This window comes from Bos grunniens, chromosome 13 (genome assembly GCF_055505025.1).
Source record: "Bos grunniens cultivar Pamir isolate PY7600 chromosome 13, Bosgru_T2T1.0, whole genome shotgun sequence".
In the NCBI taxonomy this organism is placed as follows: Eukaryota; Metazoa; Chordata; class Mammalia; order Artiodactyla; family Bovidae; genus Bos; species Bos grunniens.
In genome coordinates this window covers 22,229,125-22,253,618 of record NC_141177.1, presented here as the reverse complement: position 1 = coordinate 22,253,618, position 24,494 = coordinate 22,229,125, and the positions used below count along the sequence as shown (strand labels likewise).

At 38.8% G+C, this 24,494-nt stretch overlaps 1 protein-coding gene across 47 annotated transcripts in view; it reads left to right on the top strand.

Annotated features, from left to right (window-relative positions):
* The first annotated feature begins 880 nt into the window (after nt 1-880).
* Nucleotides 881-24,494, top strand: part of TPX2 (TPX2 microtubule nucleation factor) — a 54,364-nt gene continuing 30,750 nt past the window's right edge. For 4 of the 47 annotated variants that reach the window (XM_086332494.1, XM_086332485.1, XM_086332478.1 and 1 more), the window contains exons 1-6: nt 881-1,155; nt 1,743-1,819; nt 3,943-4,056; nt 12,987-13,060; nt 13,969-14,146; nt 20,848-20,967. In XM_086332494.1, the coding sequence (XP_086188620.1) occupies nt 14,041-14,146; nt 20,848-20,967 (226 nt within the window). In that variant the 5' untranslated portion in view covers nt 881-1,155; nt 1,743-1,819; nt 3,943-4,056; nt 12,987-13,060; nt 13,969-14,040. Of the gene's footprint in view, nt 1,156-1,690; nt 1,834-3,942; nt 4,057-12,986; nt 13,061-13,944; nt 14,147-20,847; nt 20,968-24,494 lie in introns of all 47 variants that reach the window. The other 43 variants (XM_086332496.1, XM_086332493.1, XM_086332484.1 and 40 more) reach the window with 29 other exon arrangements.

Genomic DNA, 24,494 nt, shown 5'->3' with positions numbered 1-24,494 from the left:
CTCTAAGCCTTTGTTTTCTCTTCTACAATACGAGGGTAATACAACCAAGGATGTTGGAATTAAAGGAGAAAAGAACAATCCTCTAAAAACCGTGGCTTCAGGCACTAACATCCGGGCGTGGACTTGGATGAAAAGTTTGAGAGACTCCACAGTTGGCAAAGAATCTAAGGGCCAGTCTATGCCGCATTGCAGGGAGCGTGCTAAGTCGCTTCAGTCGTGTCCTACTCTTTGCGACCTATGGACGTTAGCCCTCCAGGCTCCTCTGTCCATGGGATTCTCCAGCAAGACTACTGGAGTGGGTTGCCAAGCTCTCTTCAAGGAAGGAAAGGAAAAAAAAAAAAAGGAAGGGAAAAAAAAGAAAGAAAGGAAAGGACGTGTCCGACTCTTACTGTAGCCTATCAGGCTCCTCCATCTATGGGATTTTCCAGGCAAGAGTGCTGGAGTGGATTGCCATTTCCTTATCCGGGGGATGTTCCCGACCCAGGAATCAAATCCGGGTTTCCCGCATTGCGGGCAGACGTTTTACCGTTTGAGCCACCAGGGAAGCCTCTTCAAGAGGATCTTTCCAACCCAGAGATCGAACCCGTGTCTCTTCTGTCTCCCGCAGGGGGATTTTTAACCACCTATCCCAAATAGTTTGTAGCGGAGCATTCTGGGCTTTGTAGTAACTTCGTTCGTCGAGTTGTTGCAACCGGCTCTCGCAGTTACACTACATTTCCCAGAAGCCTTCGGGGCCGGTTGTTTGCTTGTCCCTCACCCTGACTTCCGGCGTCGCCAGGATCTAAGGGGCCAATCGGAAGGCTGGGATTGCCGGTTCCCGGCACGCTGATTGGTGCATTTGTGCAGAGTCTGCGTTCAAATTTTTCAACGGTACTGAATGAGTCCCGCGGCGGGTTTTCGCGGCGGTCGGTTGACAGCGCTGGGCTGAGGTGAGCAGTGAGGAGGGAAGAGGAGCAATTGGGGCGCCCGGCGGTCTTCACCCTAATTTCAAGCGACTGGAGGTCTCCGCGTGGAGGGCGCAGCTCCTGGGACGTGTACTGCGGGGGTGCCGCCCTGACCCGCGGTGCAGGAGCGGAGCTTCCGGCCTCCCTTCCCTTCGCGACAGGATTTCCCCGTGAAGTTCGGCGGACCGGGTCTAGCAGGCTGTGTTAGCAGGTAGAGGCGGAGGCCAGCGTGGGAAATGGAGGAATTAGGGCGAGGCTGTGGGCTAAGGGTAATGACAATTATATTATTACCCAGCACACAGGCAATTAGAGTTTACTGGACTCAGCACTGTGTGTTTTTTCATTTAATTTTCTTCCCAAGCCAGTGAAGTCGGTGCTAGTCTTAGCACTCTTTTATAGGAGGGGAAATGAGGCCCGTAATCTAGATAAATTTCTAGAAATGGGTGATACAGTAGCCCGCCCTCAAGACGTGTGGCGTTTGGTGGAGGAAAACAGGTGTGGCCACGAAACAACTGCATCTCATAACTATTTTGTAAAATAGAAGTAAAGGAAGTGAGAACATAATTGAAGGCGTGTAATTCGACTTGGAGTTAACTTCCTGTTGGGGGATTTAAAATTCATTCGGTTTTATCAGTTCTCCCCCTTTGTGTGCATCACGGGGTATTATTGCCTTTCTGATTTCCTGTCCTAAAACACTTAACAGATTGGAGTGGAAAGAAAAAGTGAACCAGATTATAATATTGTAGGATTGTTTTTCTCCCTGTTTTCTTCATTGCTGCTGCTGCTGCTGCTGCTAAGTCGCTTCGTCGTGTCCGGCTCTGTGCGACCCCGTAGACGGCAGCCCACCAGGCTCCTTTGTCCACGGGATTCTCCAGGCAAGAATACTGGAGTGGGTTGCCATTTCCTTCCCCGGTTTTCTTCATTAGTGGTTTCTTTTTCTCACAATTTTCTAGTACTTAGGTACCAAGAACTTCCAATCAGTCCTGCTTAGGACAAGATAGCATCTGAGTGCTCTACAGATTTTGCTTTAAGATCATCACTTGGAGTTTGCCCTGATTCAGCCTTACCTTGTCTTGATAATCTATGGCCTGTCTTTGAAATTGTCTCATGAGATGTCAAAATTCGAACTATTTGCTGCAATACTAAGGATATTTTTGTGTTGCAGCCTCAGTGTATCACACCCCCTGTCAAGCCACCCCTAAATCAAACTTGAGTCCCTTTGGTTGGTTGTTTTGGTTTTGTACTGTGGGCGTGTCAATTCAGTATTAGGTTGTCAGTCTTGGGATAAAAATTATTGTGACTCCTAGCTCACTTAGCTAATTGATCTTTGAGGTTATACTCTGTGCTCAGATTGGTGTAAGATACTGTGTGTGTACAGTCAAAGGGTTTCTGGTATGCTTGAGGACAAAAGTCTGATTCAAGTTGACAAGTGACAATTAGAACAAGACAAGATAGCATCTGCATATTCTAGTTTTTGTATTGTAAGCACCTGGCAGTTTAGAGGTAAGGGAGATTGTTGAGGCTTAAAACAGGCAAAGGTAGCTTTGGGGAGCAGGAGGGACACAAACTGCTCTTGATAGAGTTCAGTTAGGAACCAGGGCAGTCTTGGTGCATGGAAACCACCAATTCAATATCTGTTGAATTGGAAAGGCAAGAAGGTGTTATCTTAAATTGACTACAAAATTTCAGGTATGAAAAACTGAGTATATTGAATTAGGTTGATAAATTTGTTTAAACCTTCAAGTCATTTAAATAAAACAGTTATTTTGGCCAGCCTTATGCTTAAGTCTGTGCATTCTGACCTTAATAAAGTTACCTTATCCTGTAGCTGCAAATAAGTTTCAATAGGTGACAAGATTAGTGGAAGGGTCCTTTATTTCTTAGGCACCAGGAGAGGGTCAGAGTTCTCCCATATTTCCTATGTGTATTTTTTCTTTAGCCTTTCCCTAATTCTTTTGGAATTGTTGGGGAGGAAAGGAGGAGGAGAGTTTTATGGTTTTTTATTTTTTTAGAAAGTTTTGAGTTTTTTTTTTTTCAAGTCTTTAGTTTATGGCTGAACTGGGTCTTCATTGCGGCACATGTGCTCTTCATTTTGCTGTGCTTAGGCTTTCTCTGGTTGTGGTGTGCGAGTGTCTTCTCTTGCGGACCTTAAGGCATGCAAGCTTCAGTAGTTGTGGCTTGTAGGCTTCGTTGCTCCATGGCATGTGGCATCCTAGGTCCCGGACCAGGGATTAAACCATGTTCCCTGCATTGACAGGCAGATTCCCAACCTCTGGACCACCAGGGAAGTCCCCAGGAGGAGAGATTTAATTGTCCTTTGGCAAACGAATTTTCTTTGCCATGGGTAAAGGTAGGAAGCAGAATTTACTCCAGGGACATTGAACAACCCAGTCAGTTCTGTGAATAGATCTGTGTTTGAGACAGTTCACCTGCCAAGGTACTTTGTGAAGAAAGTATAGGTAACTGGAAGGGGTTCTGTTTTTGTTTGTTTGCTTAAAGAAACTTGATTGGGGGAAATTAAAGGTTAGTGAGAAAGGTATAAAATTGTATGTAGGAGCAAACTTTAGAAATTTTTTAAATAAAATGCTGTTTCTACTTTTTTAAATTTAAAAAGGTAGTAAATTTTTTTCATATACAGTATGCCTACACTTTGTCCTGATATTTGAATAGGACACACACTAATGACCCCTTGATGTTAGTGTTCCTCAGTTGCAGACTGTGGAGAGGTTGCTCTGAAGTGGAAGTATGTAACAGCAAAAACACAGGGACATAGCACATATATCCTAAAAAACTTTAAGAACACTTTTACACTAAAGAAACAATAATAGTTAAGTTTGGTGTTTAGGGGGCATCATGCTATTTAGACCTTAGCTCTCGGAAGTACTCTGGTTTTAAGCATGGTTATCCTTGGTGTTTTATACCACCCCTTCTGTTCTCTGCTAACCTTTTTTGCTACAAAGAACTTAAACCTGTTTCATCATCTTTCTGCTTCTTTCAGATTCTGGAAAAGAAGTATTTTCTGGACTTCAGAATTTCAGAAGAGAGGTGAAAGAGTATATTGCATCTTTGAATAAAGTCTGTAGTCAGGGGTACTGACCAGATTAAACCACAGGTAAGGCTGTGTTCACAGTGTTACATTGAAAAATAAGGGGACCGCTAATAGCTTAAAAATTATTTAAATAATTTTAATTCATCTTTATAATAACATTTTGGAAGAAAATTTATTTAATATGGAAAAGAAAATAATGTCACCCACTATCCTGCTTCTCAGATAAATTATGGCTAACATTTTGGTAGATTTCCTTCCAATTTGGGGGGGGCAGGGTGGGTAACGTATATTTGGTTTTAAGAAATCATGCACTAATAACTATCATTTTTTTCCACTTTATAATTAGGCTATGAAAATTTTGTCATTTCATTAAAATTTTCTGTAACATAATTTTAATGGCTAATATATTATTTCATTATATGGTTCTGCTGTAGTATTTTATCCAGTGGAATCACTGGTCAAAAAGAATGGATGTTTTTAAGACTTCGTACAAAACAACAAATTGACCTATCCACTGACAGTGTACATCACACAGGCACAATTTTATATTTCTAAAATATTTAATATTTAGATTCACGAGGTGCAAAAATAAAAGTAATATAAAAAAATTTAGCATTCAAAATCTTCCAACTCTGTCACTGTCTATCTCACCCCTTGCCACCTCATTGGTAATCACTTTTTGAGGTGTCTGCTTTCCAATCTGGAGAAGGAAACGGCAGCCCACTCCAGTATTCTTGCTTGGAAAATCCCATGGACGGTGGAGCCTGGTAGGCTACTGTCCATGGGGTCGCAAAGAGTCGGACACGACTGAGCGACTTCACTTCACTTCACTTCTGCTTTCCAAACCAGACACCTTTTGAGGGATATCATTCTCTGTAAGACTGAGTGAGATTTGACTAGGATTGTAACCTCCTATAGCCCCACTGACTGTCAGCCCTTACAAAGTCTCTTAGCTACTTACTTTTGGAACATCAGAACACTTTGGTAAAGGTAAGAGTTGTTAATTGGCCTAGAGGTAAACGGCATCTTTGATTTCTATCCAGGTTCTATTAGTCATGTAAGAGTGAATTATGGTTTATAGAGTTCTGTGGATGAATAAAAAAAGTGGAACTGAATTTGTAATCATTCAAAAATGAAATATGAAAGTTTGGAAGGAAAGTGATAGAAAAGTGTGTTTGCTTGAGATTTTTGGACAGTGATGAATTAGAACAAATGTCCTTGTGTCCTGTGCTGACTTCTAAGTGCTTGGACAGTGAGAGATTGTCATTGGATTTTAAATTGACCCAATTTTGGAAGCTTCATAGATCTGTTTCTGTAAACAGATCTGATTTCAACATAGAAGTTAGCAAACAAATGTGGAAACACAAAGTCCATTAACTTCCTTCAGACTTGGTTTGTGACTTTGATTAACAATTAAAATTGCAGCCTGGATTGTGTTGGCATTTGCTGTCTCTTGCTAATCCTATGTATAGGAAAAAAAGAAAAAAAGAATGTAGGTATTTTCTCCCTGGGTAAGATGAAAATAACTCAACTCTAACTTGTGGTAGTGTAACAAGATCTCTTATCCCTTGTGGAAATAGGAGAGGGTGTCCCTGGGGAAATGGCACTGCCTGGGATGGGACCATTTTAACTTAACTACACTTCTAATGAGGTCCTTACTTCCTCTGTTTATTCTGTTGTATTACCATTTATTTAACTCATGATTTTCCTCCAAAATAACGAGGCAAGACAGTTCACAAGTGAACTCTGAGGTACTTGAGATCATCTATCACACCAAAGTCTTTGTTTTGCTCAGGAGCTGCTGGTCTGCTATTTCAGCCTTGCTTAGAATGCATCCTTTTCCAGCTTTCCTCCACCCTGCTCTGAACCTGCACCTATTGATTTATAGAGCTTGTCATGGCTGGTTATTTTTGGTTGGAGAGTGAAGAGAGACAGGGAGCCATGGAGGTTAATTTCAGTTGAATGTGGAAATATGTTACATTGTTTCTTTTATAATCTTTCTCAATTGCATGCTTCCCGGTATGTGTTTTCCTTTTCCATTTATTTCTTCTGCTAGAAAAAGTCAGTATTCATCTTTTTTTTTTTTTTAATCCTGTAAGAATTTATTCAGTGAACATTTCGTACTAGATCAATAGAGTAAAATTTTTGATAGCACATCTTTAATTAACAGTCTTTATTGGTTCACTTGAAGTCTGAAAATAAGGTTTTGTTAAGCTACCCTCCCATTTCTCTCTGGTGATTCTAACCTATTTTTTTTTTTTTTTTAGTATTTTATTATTTTTTTTTAAAATGTAAATTTATTTATTTTAATTGGAGGCTAAATTACTTTACAATATTGTGTTGGTTTTGCCATACATTGACATGAATCCGCTACGGGTGTACACGTGTTCCCCATCCTGAACCCCCCCTCCCACCTCCCTCCCTATACCATCCCTCTGGGTCATCCCAGTGCACCAGCCCCGAGCACCCTGTATCATGCATCAAACCTGGCCTGGTGATTCATTTCACATATGATATTATACATGTTTCAGTGCCGTTCTCCCAAATCATCCCACCCTCACCCTCTCCCACAGAGTCCAAAAGACTGTTCTAGACATCTGTGTCTCTTTTGCTGTCTCGCATACAGAGTTATCATTACCATCTTTCTAAATTCCATATATAAGCATTATTATACTGTATTGGTGTTTTTCTTTCTGGCTTACTTCACTCTGTATAATAGGCACCTCAATAGAACTGATTTAAATGTATTCTTTTTAATGGCTGAGTAATACTCCATTGTGTATATGTACCACAGCTTTCTTATCCATTCATCTTCTGATGGACATCTAGGTTGCTTCCATGTCCTGGCTATTATAAACAGTGCTGCGATGAACATTGGGGTACACGTGTCTCTTTCAATTCTGGTTTCCTCGGTGTGTATGCCTAGCAGTGGGATTGCTGGGTTGTATGGCAGTTCTATTTCCAGGTTTTTAAGGAATCTCCACACTGTTCTCCATAGTGGTTGTACTAGTTTGCATTCCCACCAACAGTGTAAGAGGGTTCCCTTTTAGTATTCATCTTTAGCCTGCAGAACTCTGCATGTCTGTCTGTATCTTTTATGTATCACTTCCACCAGCAAACCTTCTCTGACCCTCCTTCGTCTATTACCCTTTTCTGCACTTCCACAATGCTGTTTGTTTAGCCCTCATTACTGCACAGTTCACCCTGTATCACAATTAACTGTGAGTTCCTTATGGGGAAGGATTATATGTATCTTTTCAGACTTTGTTTTTTGGAAACAAGAATAAGCTATGTGATATGATGGATGGCACTCAATAGGCAGTTTTAAAAGGAACCTAACTAGTTCATAATGTAGGAGAAGCCTTAGCCTCAGGTCTGTCATAGGATTATTGGTCAGGAAGAGCTATTTCTTCACACAGAATATTTAGTTTTACAGGAGTCTGAAGCTGTGGTGGATTCAGGTAATTTTGAAATGTGAAGCCGATTCTCTTGTGGCAGCTTGATTTGTGTTGGGGAATGTGGTTGACGCATGTGCTTTTTTTTTTTTTTTCAGTGAAACCTGTTGACAGAAATTCAATCTTGATTAAGGGGTGCAGGAAAGCATCCAGTTCCACCCTGCTTGGGGCTCTCATTTAAACAGTTGGCTTTGGCCTGTTTCATTTCCCACAAGGCTTTTAGTTTTTGAAGGTTTTACATCCTAATATTTGTGGGAGAGGTGCTGTAATGAAGCAAGCAGTTGCCAGTAGTTACTTTTGGTTTTGTTCATGTATTTGTGCAGTCACTCTCTATTGAGGAGAGTCAAACTTCTCAATGGATATATATTTATTTGTTCCTTTTTTTTGGTAGTAGGGTAGAGGGGTGTACTAGACTAAAAGATGACTCAAAAGAAGATTTTTTGAAAAAGAGATCATTTTAAAAATTAGTATTTTAGTTTTAAATTTTTAACCTACATAAAAATTAGGCATATTTAAGTTTGAGCCCCCTTTGCCTTTTAACCCACACTGATCAAATGCAGTTCTAGACTTCAGAGCACATCCCTCCTTGTGATGCTTGAGTAGTCCCTTTTACTCTGAACTGAGAGATTCAGACAAACCTCCATCTGTTTATAGCAAAAATTTATATGCAAGAGTACAAACTTAGAAAAAGAGAAATTAAGGGGTGATGTTTTAGTTTATGAGAAGATTCAGCTCCGAGCTTTCTTGGTATACTTAGAATAGGGTTTTTAATTTACCAGGGTGTTCTTTTTGCAAAACTTGTTAAAAATGCTTAATTTTTCTGTAGAGAATAGTTTATTTTTGCATTTGTCTAACAGGCTCCTCATTTTTGAAGGAATATTGATAGGAAAACCCTGTATATTATAGTGACCTCAGATTTTGTAATCCTATAGACCAAGTCTTATAACTCAGTACTGCTACCTGCCAGTTTGTGATCCTGCAGTAGCTTGGATCCTGGAGGAACTGAGTGAAGTCGCTAAGTTGTATCCGACTTTTTGTGACCCCGTGGACTATAGCCTGCCAGGATCCTCCATCTGTGGGATTTTCCAGGCAAGAATACTGAAGTGGGTTGTCATTTCCTTCTCCAGGGGATTTTCCAGAGATCAAACCTGGGTCTCCCGCATTACAGGTGGGCTCTTTACTGTCTGAGCCACCAGGGAGTAGCTGAGTCAGTTCCTTATTTGTAAAACAGTGATGATGATATTTACTTTCTATTTTGTTAATACAGTTTAAATGAGATAATTTATATGAAGTGCCTAGTAAAGTGCTTGTGCTTGGCCTGTAGTACACAATCAGTATTTGGAAGTTATTATCTAAATAATATTGTCTCTCACTCCTTGACATTTGATATTGATCTACATAAATATCTATCTTTAAGCAGATAGGAGAGGCAGTGGATAGTGTGGTGGATAAGGACACTCCCTTTAGGGCTTGTCTGAGTTCAAATCCTGGCTCTGCTACTTATGTGTATGACCATGAACAAATAGTAAATCTCTCTGTGCCTCAGTTTTCTCATCTGTGAAATTAATAATAGTAACCACTTTATAGAATTACTGTGAGAATTTAGTGGAGTTAATACATGAAAACACTACACAGTGTCTGCTTGTCATAAGTATTCAGTAATTAATAGTTATTACTATTTTTAACTTTGCTTTCCAAGTTTTTACTAGGTCAATACAAAGGATTTTATACAGAAACATTAACAAAGAAAATATTTATCATTTGGATATGTGAAGTTAGTATCCAGTTTATAGACCGTGTAAATGGGAAGCATTATTTCCAAAAATCAAAAGGTTTAACAGTTATTGCTGGATTATAAGAATAATACAAATCCCAGAAAACCTAATGACTTCTGGACTGTCACCATGGATTTTGGGGGATAATAATACTGCTTAACTAGCTCTTTAAACTGCAAAGATATGCATTGAAATAATAGAATACGAAAGTTAATATAGTGAAAAGTGTTCCCCTGACCCAGACCTCTCAGCTTTCTTCCCAGTCCCAAATGCTGTTAACACTTTTGTGTCTTCTATTCATGAGTGTACATTACCTCTTTCCTCTTTAACTTGAATGAGAGCATACACTTGTGCATTTTGCTTTTCTTATTTAATAGTTCTTGGAGCTCATTCTGTAGAAATCACATATGTAACATTATTTAATATTAAAGTTACTTAATATCTCAACATGTGGTTGTGCCATAATTTATTCAACTAATCTATTGGTAAAATTCACATATTCAGTTTTTTGGCTTTTATGAACAATGCTTTGTGAATATTCCTATATATGCATAGATACATGTTTATAAGATAAATTTCTACTTTTGGCAAGAACTATCAAAGAAAAATGCAAATTATTTTCCAAAGAGCCTAGCAGTGTAGCTCCATAATTTAAAAAGAAAAAAGGCTGTGAGGGGTTAAATTTGAATTCTTTCCAGGTAGTTTTCAGCAGCATGCTTTGGTGGAATCATGATTTTTAGAAGACTAAGTGGGATTGCTGCAATTACATTCCTGCCTCTTCCCTCCCCCTAGCTTTACTTGTCTTTGTAACATTCCTGCCTGGGAAGTCTTCCCAGTGACCTGGGTTAGGCATTAAGATCATGGGAATCCAAGATTTTCCCATGTCTTCTAGGATGTTTGTTCAAAGAATAGAAAAACTTTCTTCTTACAGCAGAGGAATTTTAGCCACTGTCAGTTGCTGGAGAATCTTCCAATAGGGTCCTTTGAGTAGAAATATGGTCAAGGAGAGGAAAGGTATCAGAAGGTCAAAAGGCAGTGATCATATCATAGCACTCAAAATACTTTCTTTCTTGTTTATGGGAAGTAGGTAGGCAGAAAAGTGGAGTAACTTCCCCATTGTCATATACATCAAGTAATGCCCGGGAGAGGCCTAGAATTCTGTATTTCCATGTTGGGATTGCTTAGTAAGGACCTATATGAAGAGAATTTTATTGTCTGAAGGTAGGTGGTTGCTGATATTTTATCATCACTGATCAGTAGCTCAGTAATATCTGTTACTCTCGGCCATTTACTCCTGTGTATATGATGACTGCTGTAGTTCTAGCCATTACATCTGCATTCAGGCAAGAAGCAAGGTAAAGGAAAAGGGGAGGAGCAAGGGCTGTAGTATATCTATATTAGGAAAGTATGAGTTTTCTTATGAATCCCTCAGCAGATTCCTACTTTGTTCTTATTGGCCAAACTGTCCCATGGCTGCTACTCCAGGCTTGGAAACTTGGTGATCAAGGGGGTGATTTCTGTCTTAGAGCACTTTTTACTGTTTTGATGGTGTTCAATGAAAAACATTTAATCATAGCTTGACTTAAGCCATGTTAACCTCCAATTTTCTTTATGCTTATAGTTCATACTATATGATTTAAATATTTATACCATCTTATCTTTAAGTCTGATTAATAGTCTTAAAATAAGTCTAGGTGTCCCTGATGGCTCAAATGGTAAAGAATCCACCTGCAATGCAGGAGACCTGGATTTGATTCCTGGGTTGGGAAGATTCCCTGGAGGAGGGCATAGCAACCCACTCCAGTATTCTTGCCTGGAGAATCTCATGGACAGAGGAGCCTGACAGGCTACAGTCCATGGGGTCATAAAGAGTCTGACACGACTGAGTGACTACTCACAGCACATCTTTTAAGTCTGATAGGCCTCCTGTCTAGATTTTGAATTCCTTTGTGTCTGAGACTAAATCTTGTACTTTTTGTGTGAGACAGTGTCTCATCCTTATATTAGTGAGAAAGGAGCTCCAGTATTATCAAGCCCAGATTTATGGCCACTAGCAAGTATGAGTGAACTGCTAACACATAGCTTACTGAGTTAAATTGAATAATGAAAGTAGAAATTGGGAAGTGTGAAAACTTAAGAATTGAGGATAATAAAGAATCCTCTATTCAGGGTAAAAGACTATGAAGACTGTCTCTACTTGGAAAGAAATACAGTACTGTTTCCTATGCAAATATAGACCATAACTACATTAACATGCTTCTCTAATTCATAGGGTGAGGGCAGATGATGTAGAAAACATATTATACTAAAGTCAGGCGCCTCAGTTCTAGATCAGATTCTTCCTTTATATAACTTTATGATATTGGGCAAGTCTTTTTCAATTTCCCTTACTTTCAGCTTCTTCTTCTAGGATGGGAATGATTGATGCTTTAGAGGATTGTTGAGGGTATTAAAATTGTATGTATTTAGTATTGTTATTTCATGGTGCTTGGCATGTGTAAGCACCTTTGGTACCTTGTTTTTACCATGATCATTAGTAGTAGTGTTGTATGATCCTAGAGGACCTCATTTTGCTTTATTTAATCTTTATCTATAAACTGAAAAATATAGGTGTTGTTTAAAACTCCTCCCAACTCCAAAATGTCATATTTCTACACTAAGTACTTCAATTGGAGCATTGTTGTAAAGATACCTGTGGAGGTATAGCTTCAGTGAGTTCATAGGGGAGACCATGGGAAGATGATGTTCTTTGGTGCGTAGATTGATTTCACCATGTAAACCAAATAGAACAAATTCCTTCTGAATTACCCAAGTCCACTGAGAGAAATTACCCAAGTCCACTGGCCAAACCACCGAGCAACAATGAGGTTGCTGCTACTGCTAAGTCATTTCAGTCGTGTCCGACTCTGTGTGACCCCATGGATGGCAGCCCGCCAGGCTCCCCTGTCCCTGGGATTCTCCAGGCAAGAACACTGGAGTGGGTTGCCATTTCCTTGCATGAAAGTGAAAAGTGAAAGTGAAGTTGCTCAGTCGTGCCCAACTCCTAGCGACCCCATGGACTGCAGCCTACCAGGCTTCTCCGTCCATGGGATTTCCCAGGCAAGAGTACTGGAGTGGGGTGCCATTGTTGGGTGGACCTAATCTCATAATTTATCTCAGAGCATAAGTATAGTGGTATAATATAGAGAAAATGAATACTGAGGGCTATTAGTACCTGGAAGAGAACTGGCACACCTCTCTGTAACGCAAGGGAATATTACTCTCCTGAGGAACGTTTTCACAGTATGTGTCAATAGCCAGTGATTCTGTCTTTAAGAATTTGTCTTCAGGGAAGAATTAAGTATATATATACAGAAACTTAGCTTCATGGATATTCTTTTATTAGTATCTTTAAAGTGAAAGTATCGGGACAGTCCTAATATAGGGGATAAGTAAATTAGAACACAGTCATTAGTTGCTGATATATCTATATTGACATGGAAGATGCTTGCGATATGTGAAGCAGATTCAAAATGTCAATGATCTCATTGGAAAAAAAAAAAGTAAAAGTTAAGTGTGTGTATTTGTTGTGTGTGTAGAGAGAGATTGAGAGAAATTGTGTGGGTGTGTGAAGTAATATGGCATTGTGGATTTTTATGAAAGCTGTTTTTGTAATCTCATTTAAAAAATGAGCATGTATTTATAAAGGCTTAAAGAAAGTACTTAAATTAGCAAATGTGTATGTAAGTCATTAACTGATGTCTACTTCTCTTCCATGATACAGAATACTTTAAGTCCATGTCATTCCATAATGAAGACAAATGATTCATTGGGTTTCGTAGGGAAATTATTTGCCAAGTGAGTATAGCCTTTAGGCTATTACTTTCAGCTGTTTTTTTAACCACATTGGGTTGGAGTGGGGGGCTGACACGCCTACACAGGTTTCCACAGGACAGAGGACACAGGACACATGGCAGCTCTTCTGTACAAAGTATGCAGAAGTAAGGATGGGCCCACATCTTTTTTTTTTAACCTAATCTGCATGTTGTCCCTTTTATGTATTTTTAAAGATATTTGTCTTTATGCCCAGGAGTAGTATTTTTTACAAAAGTATTTTTAAAGAAGAAACCTGTACTTGGCAAAACACTATTGAGATTTTTTTACTATGTATAAGATACTGTTCTGAGCACCTTAATGGATGAGTTATACACAAGTGAGTAGAATTCATCCTTGTCTACAGGAACTTAGCGTTTACTAGGAGAGAGATCTGCATAGTTAACTAATATAAAATTAGATGGTATAAAAGCACAATGGCTTTGGAGGGGCAACAGTAGGTAAAAATTGGGAAAGATTTTAGAGATGATTGAATTGGACTTTGAATGATGAGTAAGATTTTGGCTGGTAGCTATGATGTGTTTCAGAAATTGGGTTATTCAGGGCAAAGAGAAAATGCATTGGATATGGATGAGACTGGAAATGAGAAAACGGTAGATTGAGGAAAATAAGATAATGAATGTAAAAGACTTAGCACAGTACATGACATTTTGTAGGTATTCATTAAATTTGGCCTCTTTCTAATTCCAATGTATTACTTCAAGGAGTGTTAAGTTACTGAAAAAGTAAACTTTACTTTTAGTGTGATTTGAAAAGTAAGGCCTATTGCCCAGGTTATTTTCAGAATTGCATATGTGATTGTAAAAGCAAAATAGGGTACCAATACCTTAGATAAATGTGCAGTCAAGTTTCTGAACCATTTATCTCCTTAGGAAGTGACCTGTTGAGAAAAGTGACACAAACGTTGGAAGTAACCTACTGTTTTGCACCAAGGGTGGAACACAATGTCACAAGTCACAACCTCTTATTCCTATGATGCTCCAACGGACTTCATCAATTTTTCATCTTTGACTGATGAGGAAGATACGCAACACATAGATTCCTGGTTTGGTAAGTGTCTGCTTTTCTAGTTGTTTTAAGGGATAGTGACTTGCTTTGTGCTGAGCACCTTTCAGAAGAATGGATTGTAGATAGCTAAAACATAAATTCCTTTCTGTACTCAGAGACTTTGTCATCATAATATGATAGAAATAGTTGAAATGTCCACTATTTTGGAAATGGACTATCAGTAGAAATCAAAGTTTTGCAGTTAAAAATGATGAATATTTAAGTTTTATGAACATATGGTAAAATCCGGTTGAAAAAAGTTGACTGAAATTCAACTACATGTCTATAGTGAGGGCAGTCACATAAAAACTTGCTTTGTTGTCACTGAGCATAGAGTATAACATCACAGCTGGAATGTTGACAGTGATACACTCCACCAGTCTTACTCAGATTTCCCCAGTTTCACTTGTACTTATTTTCATGTGTATTAAGTTCTATGTGATTTTATCACCTGCGTTGGTTCATTGATTTACTACCACAGTCAAGATATCAAACCGTTCTAACATCATGAGGATCCTTGTGTTCCCCTTTTAGAACTATATGCACCTCCCTCTTGCTACCTCTCCCCAGCTCTTTTTTTTTTTTTTTTAATTGAAGGATAATTGTTTTACAGAATTTTCCTGTTTTCTGTCAAATCTCAACATGAATCAGCCATAGGTATACATATATCCCCTCCCTTTTGAAACTCCCTCCTATCTCCCTCCCCATCCCACCCCTCTAGGTTACAGAGCCCCTGTTTGAGTTTCCTGAGCCTTACAACAAATTACTGTTGGCTATCTATTTTACGTACGGTAATGTAAGTTTCCATGTTACTCTTTCCATACATCTCACCCTCTCTTCCTCTCTGCCCATGTCCATAAGTCTATTCTCTATGTTTGTTTCTCCATTGTTGCCCTGTAAATAAATCCTTCATTATCATTTTTCTAGATTCTGTATATATGTTTTAGAATACGGTATTTATCTTTCTCTTTCTGACTCATTTCACTCTGTATAATAGATTCTAAGTTCATCCACCTCGTTAGAATTGACTCAAATGTGTTCCTTAAAGTAATGCTCAAAATTCTCCAAGCCAGGCTTCAGCAGTACGTGAACCGTGAACTTCCTGATGTTCAAGCTGGTTTTAGAAGGCAGAGGAACCAGAGATCAAATTGCCAACATCCGCTGGATCATGGAAAAAGCAAGAGAGTTCCAGAAAAACATCTATTTCTGCTTTATTGACTATGCCAAAGCCTTTGACTGTGTGGATCACAATCAACTGTGGAAAATTCTGAACGAGATGGGAATATCAGACCACCTGATCTGCCTCTTGAGAAATCTGTATGCAGGTCAGGAAGCAACAGTTAGAACTGGACATGGAACAACAGACTGGTTCCAAATAGGAAAAGGAGTACGTCAAGGCTGTATATTGTCACCCTGCTTATTTAACTTATATGCAGAGTACATCATGAGAAACGCTGGACTGGAAGAAACACAAGCTGGAATCAAGATTGCCGGGAGAAATATCAATAACCTCAGATATGCAGATGACACCACCCTTATGGCAGAAAGTGAAGAGGAACTAAAAAGCCTCTTGATGAAAGTGAAAGTGGAGAGTGAAAAAGTTGGCTTAAAGCTCAACATTCAGAAAATGAAGATCATGGCATCCAGTCCCATCACTTCATGGGAAATAGATGGGGAAACAGTGGAAACAGTGTCAGACTTTATTTTTCTGGGCTCCAAAATCACTGCAGGTGGTGACTGCAGCCATGAAATTAAAAGACACTTACTCCTTGGAAGGAAAATTATGACTAACCTAGATAGCGTATTCAAAAGCAGAGATATTACTTTGCCAACAAAGGTTCGTCTAGTCAAGGCTATGGTTTTTCCTGTGGTCGTGTATGGATGTGAGAGTTGGACTGTGAAGAAGGCTGAGCACCAAAGAATTGATGCTTTTGAACTGTGGTGTTGAAGAAGACTCTTGAGAGTCCCTTGGACTGCAAGGAGATCCAACCAGTCCATTCTGAAGGAGATCAGCCCTGGGATTTCTTTGGAAGGAATGATGCTAAAGCTGAAACTCCAGTACTTTGGCCACCTCATGCGAAGAATTGACTCATTAGAAAAGACTCTGATGCTGGGAGGGATTGGGGGCAAGAGGAGAAGGGGACGACAGAGGATGAGATGGCTGGATGGCATCACTGACTCGATGGACGTGAGTCTGAGTGAGCTCCTGGAGTTGGTGATGGACAGGGAGGCCTGGCGTGTTGCGATTCATGGGGTCGCAAAGAGTCGGACTGATCTGATCTGATCTGATTATTCCTTTGTGTATATGTTCCACAACTTCTTTATCCATTCATCTGTTGATGGACATCTACGTTGACTCCATGTTCTAGCTATTGCAGATAGTGCTGCAGTGAACAAAGGGATACATGTGTCTCTTTCAATTTTGGTTTCCTCAGGCTATATGCCTAGGAGTGGGATTGCTGGGTCATATGGTGGGTTTTTTTCTAGTTTTTAAAGAAATCTCCATACTGTCTTCCATAGTGGCTGTATCAATTTACATTCCCACCAACAGTGCAAGAGTGTACCCTTTTCTCCACACCCTCTCTAGCATTTATTGTTTGTAGACTTTTTGATGAGGGCCATTCTGACTGGTGTGAGGTGATATCTCATTGTAGCTTTGATTTGCATTTCTCAAATAATGAGTGAAGATGGGCATCTTTTCATGTGTTAGCCATCTGTATGTCTTCTTTGGAGAAATGTCTGTTTAGGTCTTTTCCCCACTTTTTGATTGGGTTGTTTGCTTTTCTGTTATTGAGTTATATGAACTGCTTGATATTTTGAAAGTTAATCCTTTGTCAGTTGTTTCATTTGCTATTATTTTCTCCCATTCTGAGGTTGTCTTTTCACCTTGCTTATAGTTTCCTTTGCTGTGCAAAAGCTTTTAAGTTTAATCAGGTCCCTCTTGTTTACTTTTCTTTTATTTCCATTTCCCTAGGAGGTGGGTCATAGAGGATCTTGCTTTGTTTTATGTCATCAAGTGTTTTGCCTATGTTTTCCTCTCAGAGTTTTATAGTTTCTGGTCTTACATTTAGGTCTTTAATCCATTTTGAGTTTGTCTTTGTGTATGGTGTTAGGCAGTGTTCTAATTTCATTCTTTTACATATAGCTGTCCAGTTTTCCCAGCACCATTTATTGAAGAGGCTGTCTTTGCCCCATTGTATATTCTTGCCTCCTTTGTCAAAAATAAGGTACCCATAAATGCATGGATTTATTTCTAGGCTTTCTATCTTGTTCCACTAGTCTGTGTTTCTTTTTGTACCATACTGTCTTGATGACTGTAGCTTTGTAGTGTAATCTGAAGTAAGGAAGATTGATTCCTCCAACTCCATTCTTCTTTCTCAAGACTGCTTTGGTTATTAAAATTCAGGCTTCTGGGATTTATGAAATTAGCCCAAAGTCACAGTGAAAGTGAAAGTGTTAGTCACTCCGTCTTGTCCGACTCTTTGGGACCCCATGAACTGTAGCCCCTCAGGATCCTCTGTCCATGAAATTCTCTAGGCAAAAATACTGGAGTGGGTTGCCATTTTTAAATGGAGGGATTGTGCTACTCAGAACCCAGTCTCCAAATAGAGATAGGATTCCCTGATATTGGGTCAGGTGATATGACACAAACTTTGATATTGTCAACAAATAAGGATGTGAGGGGTTTTTTTAATTTATTTTTTTATTGAAGGATAATTGCTTTACAGAAATTTGTTTTTTTTCTGTCAAACTTCAACATGAATCAGCCATAGGTGTACATATATCTTCTCTCTTTTGAACCTCCCTCCCATCTCCTTCCCCATCCTACCCCTCTAGGTTGACACAGAGCTCCTGTTTGAGTTTCCTGAGCCATACAGCAAATTCCCTTTGGCTATCTATTTTACATATTGTAATGTAAGTTTCCATGTTACTCTTTGCATACATCTCACCCTCTCCTCCCCTCTCCCCATGTCCATAAGTGTTCTCTGTTTTTATATTACTTTGGGATAGTATGTGAGACCAGTGATATGTCATGCTAGTTATTGCTGGGTCTTCTTCATTTTCTTCTTTCTCATTAAGAGAAATCAGTATGTGAGGGGGGTAGAAATGAGTCCATTGCAGCTGTACTTCACACTTACAGTGCAGTGTCCAGATGTGATAGCATATGCCATTCTCTTGGAAAAGGACTCTAATGAAATCCAGTGGGTCTGTCGGGTGTGTATAGGAGGAAGGGTGGATAAGAAAGCCTGCTGCCGTACAGAAGGTCTTCTCCATGCCCTTGGTCCACTGAAACCCTGAGGAAATAGCTGGCTGTCTCTCTTTTTCCAAGTTTTTTTCTTGAAAACAGGAAAGGAAATATTAGTACAACAGTAGTTTTAAGTATACTTTGGAAGCAAAAAATGGATCCCACTGTTTTTTCAAAATCATCTTAGTTCTAATGTTCAGTTCAGTTCAGTTGCTCAGTTGTGTCTGACTCTTTGCGATCCCATGGACTGCAGCACGCCAGGCCTCCCTGTCCATCGCCAACTCCCGGAATTTACTCAAACTCATGTCCATTGAGTCAAGTGATGCCATCCAACCATCTCATCCTCTGTCGTCCCCTTCTCCTCCCGCCTTCAGTCTTTCCCAGCATCAGGGTCTTTTCAAATAAGTCAGTTCTTCACATCAGGTAGCCAAGTATTAGAGTTTCAGCTTCAGCATCAGTCCTTCCAATGAATATTCAGGACTGATTTCCTTTAGGATAGACTGGTTGGATCTCCTTGCAGTCCAAGGGATTCTCAAGAGTCTTCTTCAACACCACAGTTCAAAAGCATCAGTTCTTTGGCACTCAGTTTTCTTTATCAGATCAGATCAGTCTCTCAGTCGTGTCCAACTCTTTGGGACCCCATGAATCGCAGCACGCCAGGCCTCCCTGTCCATCACCAACTCCTGGAGTTCACTCAGACTCACATCCATCGAGTCAGTGATGCCATCCAGCCATCTCATCCTCTGTCGTCCCCTTCTCCTCCTGCCCCCCATCCCTCCCAGCATCAGAGTCTTTTCTAATGAGTCAATTCTTCGCATGAGGTGGCCAAAGTACTGGAGTTTCAGCTTTAGCATCATTCCTTCCAAAGAAATCCCAGGGCTGATCTCCTTTAGAATGGACTGGTTGGATCTCCTTGCAGTCCAAGGGACTCTCAAGAGTCTTCTCCAACACCACAGTTCAAAAGCATCAATTCTTTGGTGCTCAGCCTTCTTCACAGTCCAACTCTCACATCCATACATGACCACAGGAAAAACCATAGCCTTGACTAGACGAACCTTTGTTGGCAAAGTAATATCTCTGTTTTTGAATATGCTGTCTAGGTTGGTCATAACTTTTCTTCCAAGGAGTGAGCGTCTTTTAATTTCATGAAATCTATACATGAATACTGGAAAAACCATAGCTTTGACTAGACGGACCTTTCTTGGCCAAGTAATGTCTCTGCTTTTTAATATGCTGTCTAGGTTGGTCATAACTTTTCTTCCAAGGAGTGAGCATCTTTTAATTTCATGGCTGCAGTCACCATCTGCCGTGATTTTGAACCCCAGGAAAATAAAGTCTGTCACTGTTTCCACAGTTTCCCCACCTATTTGCCATAAAGTGATAGGACCAGATGCCATGATCTTAGTTTTTTGAATGTTGAGCTTGAAGCCAACTTTTTCACTCTCCTCTTTCACTTTCATCAAGAGGCTCTTTAGTTCTTCGCTTTCTGCCATAAGGGTGGTGGCATCTGCGTATCTGGGGTTATTGATATTTCTCCCGGCAGTCTTGATTCCAGCTTATGCTTCATCCAGCCCAACGTTTCTCATGATGTACTCTGCATATAAGTTAAATAAACAGGGTGACAATATATGGCCTTGATGTACTCCTTTCCGTATTTGGAACCAGTCTGTTCCATGTCCGGTTCTAACTGTTGTTTTCTGACCTGCATATAGATTTCTCAAAAAACAGGTCTGGTGGTCTGGTATTCCTATTTCTTTCAGAATTTTCCAGAGTTTGTTGTGGTCCACACAAGTTCTAATGTATTCCTTTTTAATTTTCTTCCAGATAATTACGTCTTGTTACACAGTTGCAGTCAGAGTATACATTCACAGTGGGACTCAGCACATTCCTAAAACTTGTATCAGTAGGCTGTTGATAGAACACACTTTTCACTGTTTGTACTGGCTTTGGTCATGGCAAAACCTAAGATATAATTCCCTGAGAGAACCTAGCTCTATTCCATCCTCTTGCACTCCACACTGTCTTAATTGAGGAAGAACCTCAACTCAATTAGACTACAAGATGTCACTTGTAAGCCTTACCAATCGCACTGATTACAGTTTTCTTTAAAAGGAACATGATGTATTTAGGTAGTAGATAAGGCCAGTTTATGATTATGTGTTCCTAAATGTGTATCAAGCAAAGATAAAGAGCTATTCACAATGCAGAGTCTGCACTTCTCCTTTTCTGTAATACTTTGTTCAGTGTTACCAGTGTTTTAGTGATAAGTTTTTGCAGTTACTGTCTCTGTTATATAACCTGTACTTATTTTTTTTAATCACTGAAACTTTGCTGGTACTTGCCAAATGAGTTCGAAGTGTACCAGTAGGAGGCTTTAGGCCTCATTTTAAGTGTATGACACTCTTTTGTTTGCTTCCTTGCTGGTTGTTTAGATGATCATGATTTTACCTTTTCACAGATGAGAAGGCTAATCTGGAGAATAAGTTTACTGGGAAGGATGGTACAGGAGGGCTTTATCAGGGCAAAACACCTCTGAGGAAGGCTAATCTTCATCGAGATGTCACACCTTTGAGGCCAGGTAAGAAAGAACATCTTAGAAAAAAGCTCCTTGGCAGAATGGTGGAGCAGTATATTAGGAACCCAAGGGACCTGGGGAAATTACCTAAATGATGTATTCCTTTGTTTTTAATTGGTGAAATGGGCTAATTCATTTATTCATTTCATGGTAAGTTGAAAACTAATGATGTGCTATGTTCTTTTCATTTTTCAACCTTTGAGAAATTAAGCTAACATAGAATTTTATTGCCAGATATATAACTATTTTCTTTTTTGACTAGATTTAATGTAACCTAACCCGAGTCTGGCTGGGAAACAAAACAGCAGGAAAGAAGAATGTACTGCTTGATAATTATGCAAGAATTCTTTGAGTCTTGTATCTGATTTTAAAAGATGATTGACATTTAACTAATAGTTACTAAATATAAAAAAATACTGTCTGTTTGATTAGAACAAAAAGTATTCTTTTAAGAGGTCATAAATCCTCAAAAATGATTGTTTTGAAATAGTAGCTATATTTAGATATAATTCACATGTCATACAATTCACTTGCTTAAAGTTTATATTTCAGTCTTCTTTCATATGCTCATGGAATAGTTGCGCAATCACCATAATCAATTTAGAACATTTGAGAATTAATCTTATGGGTTAATCTGAAACTCGCCCCAATTGCAGCACTAACTAAAGGGCCATAGACAGTCGCTGTATTTTCAGTGAACTTGTTTAGTTTGCAGAGTCTCAGTTGCTAGGCTGTCTTTCAAACACAGGTGATATCTTACTGAATTTGGGGTTTGGACACGTATCCATCTTTCTTGCATAAGAGGTTATCACCATGTATACATATTTCACTTGAGGTGCTTAGAAGTGTCGAAGATTTTTCTGTTGCTTTGATGGTCTTTGTGCTCTTCTTGAACTGAAAGAGGATGTGATGGTACCTTGTTTGTCTGGACCACTTTCAGTTTAAAATTATTTGTCAACAGTGAGCCCCAGAGCTGGACGCCTCTGCTTGGCCCATCATGTGTCAAAAACCACGTACATTAATTCCACTCGTGCATACCCCTCGGTCACAGGGTTTTTGTTCTTTCTTAGTACACATTCTCACCTGTCTCATCAGTGCTATTCTACCCTTAATCTAACTGAAAAATTCTTATACATCATTCAGTTTCCAACTTAAATATCTTTTTTTCTCTAACTGATTCCCCTTATTTGTGTTCACAAAGCACTTTTTAGAGCTCTGGTTTTTTGGGGGTTTTTTTTGGCCTCTCAGCATGTGGGATCTTAGTTCTCCAACCAGGGATCACACCTACTCCCCCTTGCAATGGGAGCACGGTCTTCACTACTGGACTATCAGGGAAGTCCCTAGACCTCTATTTTAATTTCAGCTTTTATTGTGTTGCTAGTACAAATAATTGTGATAAATTTTTCTATATTGATCTTTTATCCTACAACCTTCTAAACTCACTTATTAGTTTTAGTACCTTTTTTGTAGATTTCATCAGATTTCTACCTTAGTGATTATGTCATCTGCAAATAAGCCTTTTGTTTTTCTTGCATATTGCAGTGCCTAGAGCCTTTAATGTGACGTTGAATAGGAGAGAAGTAGACATGCTTGTTTTATTCCTAACTTTAGGGGAAAGCATGCAGGCTTTTACCATTAAGTATAATGTTAACTGTAGTCCTTTTTTTTTGGAGGCCTCAGTTCTTATTTTGATTTCAATCCTGATGTAGTTTTTTTATAGATGTCCTTTATCAGGTTGAGGAATTTCTCTTCTATTCCTATTTTGCTGATAATGTTTATAGTAATATATGCTAAATTTTCTTAGATGCTTTGTCTGCATATATTAGGATGTTTATATGATTTTCTTCCCTTTCTTTTTAGTGTTTAAATTGCTTAGTTACTCTGCTTTTCCAATTTTAAGCCAATCTTTGTTTTCTGGAATGAATCCCAATTGGTCAGGATGGTATTTTTCTTTATATTTATATTTTAGGTTTAGTTTGTTACATTATTTTGTTTAAAATTTTCTTCATCTGTGTTCATGGGGAATAATCTGTAGTTTTCCTTTCTTGTGATGCATTTGTTTGGTTTTGATAGAGTAAATGTTCACCTTACTATATAAATACTCCCTTTCCATATCTCGGGAAGAATTTTTGTAAAATTAATATTATAGAATTCACCATTCAAGCCATCTGGCTCTGCAGTTTTCTTTGCAGAGAGGTTTTTAACTAAAAATTCAATTTCTTTAGCAGATATAGATTATCTGTTGCTTCTTGAATGAGCTTTGGTAGTTTGTCCTTCAAGTAATTTATCAATGTCATCTAAGTTGTTTAATTTATAGGCAAAAAGTTGTCATAATGTTTCCTTATTATCCTTTTGATACTTATAAATTCTGTAGTGATATCATCTCTCTCATTCCCTATATTAGCAATTTGTGTCATCTCTCTCTAATTTTCTAATCAGTGTGGCTAAAGATTTAGCAGTGTTATTAATCTTCTCAAAGAGCCAGCTTATCAGAGTTACCAATCTAACACCTCTCCAGTATTCTTGCCTGGAGATTCCCAATGGACAGAGGAGCCTGAGGAGCCTACAGTCCATAGCGTCGCAAAGAGTTGAACACGACTGAAGTGACTTAGCACATACACGTATGCATGGCTATTATAGTCTTGCTGATTTTTCTGTCAACTTGTTCCATCAGTTAGGGACAGGTTTTGAAATTTCAGACTATGATTGTGGATTGTTTATTTCTCCTTAAGTATCTGGTATGAATACAGATGATACAGTATCCCACTTGATTATGGTGTATGATCCTTTTTTGGTTGAGAATGTTTGCATCTATGTTCATCAGTGACATTGACCTTTTTCTGTAGTATCTGTGTCTGGTTTTGATATCAGGGTGATGCTGGCCCCATGGAATGAGTTTGGAAGAGTTCCTTTCTCTGCAGTTTTTTTAAATAGCTTGAAAAGGATAGGTGTTAACTATTCTAAATGTTTGGTAGAATTTACCTGTGAAGTCATCTGTTTCTGGACTTCTGTTTGTTGGGAGTTTTTTTAAATTAATGATTCAAATTCATTACTAGTAATTGGTTTCTTAATCTTTTCTATTACTTCCTGATTCAGTCTTAGGACATTAGTACATTTCTAGGAATTTTTCCATTTCTTCTAGGTTGTCCATTTTATTGGCATATAGATGTTTGTAATAATCTCCTGTGATCTTTTGTATTTTTGTGGTGTTGTTTGCAGCTTCTCCTTTTTCATTTCTGACTTTATTGATTTGGCCTTTCTCTCTTCTTAATGAGTCTAGCTAAAATGTTTATCAATTTTATCTTTTCAAAGGACCAGCTCTTAGTTTCATTGATCTTTTCTATTTTTCTTTTAGTCACTATTTCATTTATTTCCATTTATTTACTTCTTTCTGTTCTGATCTTTATGATTTTTTTTTTTTTTTTTCATTCTGCTAACTGGGTTTTGTTTGTTCTTTCTTTGGTTGATTTAGGTGTAAGTTTAGGTTGATTGAGATTTTTCTTGTTTCCTAAGGTAAGCTTGTATTGCTG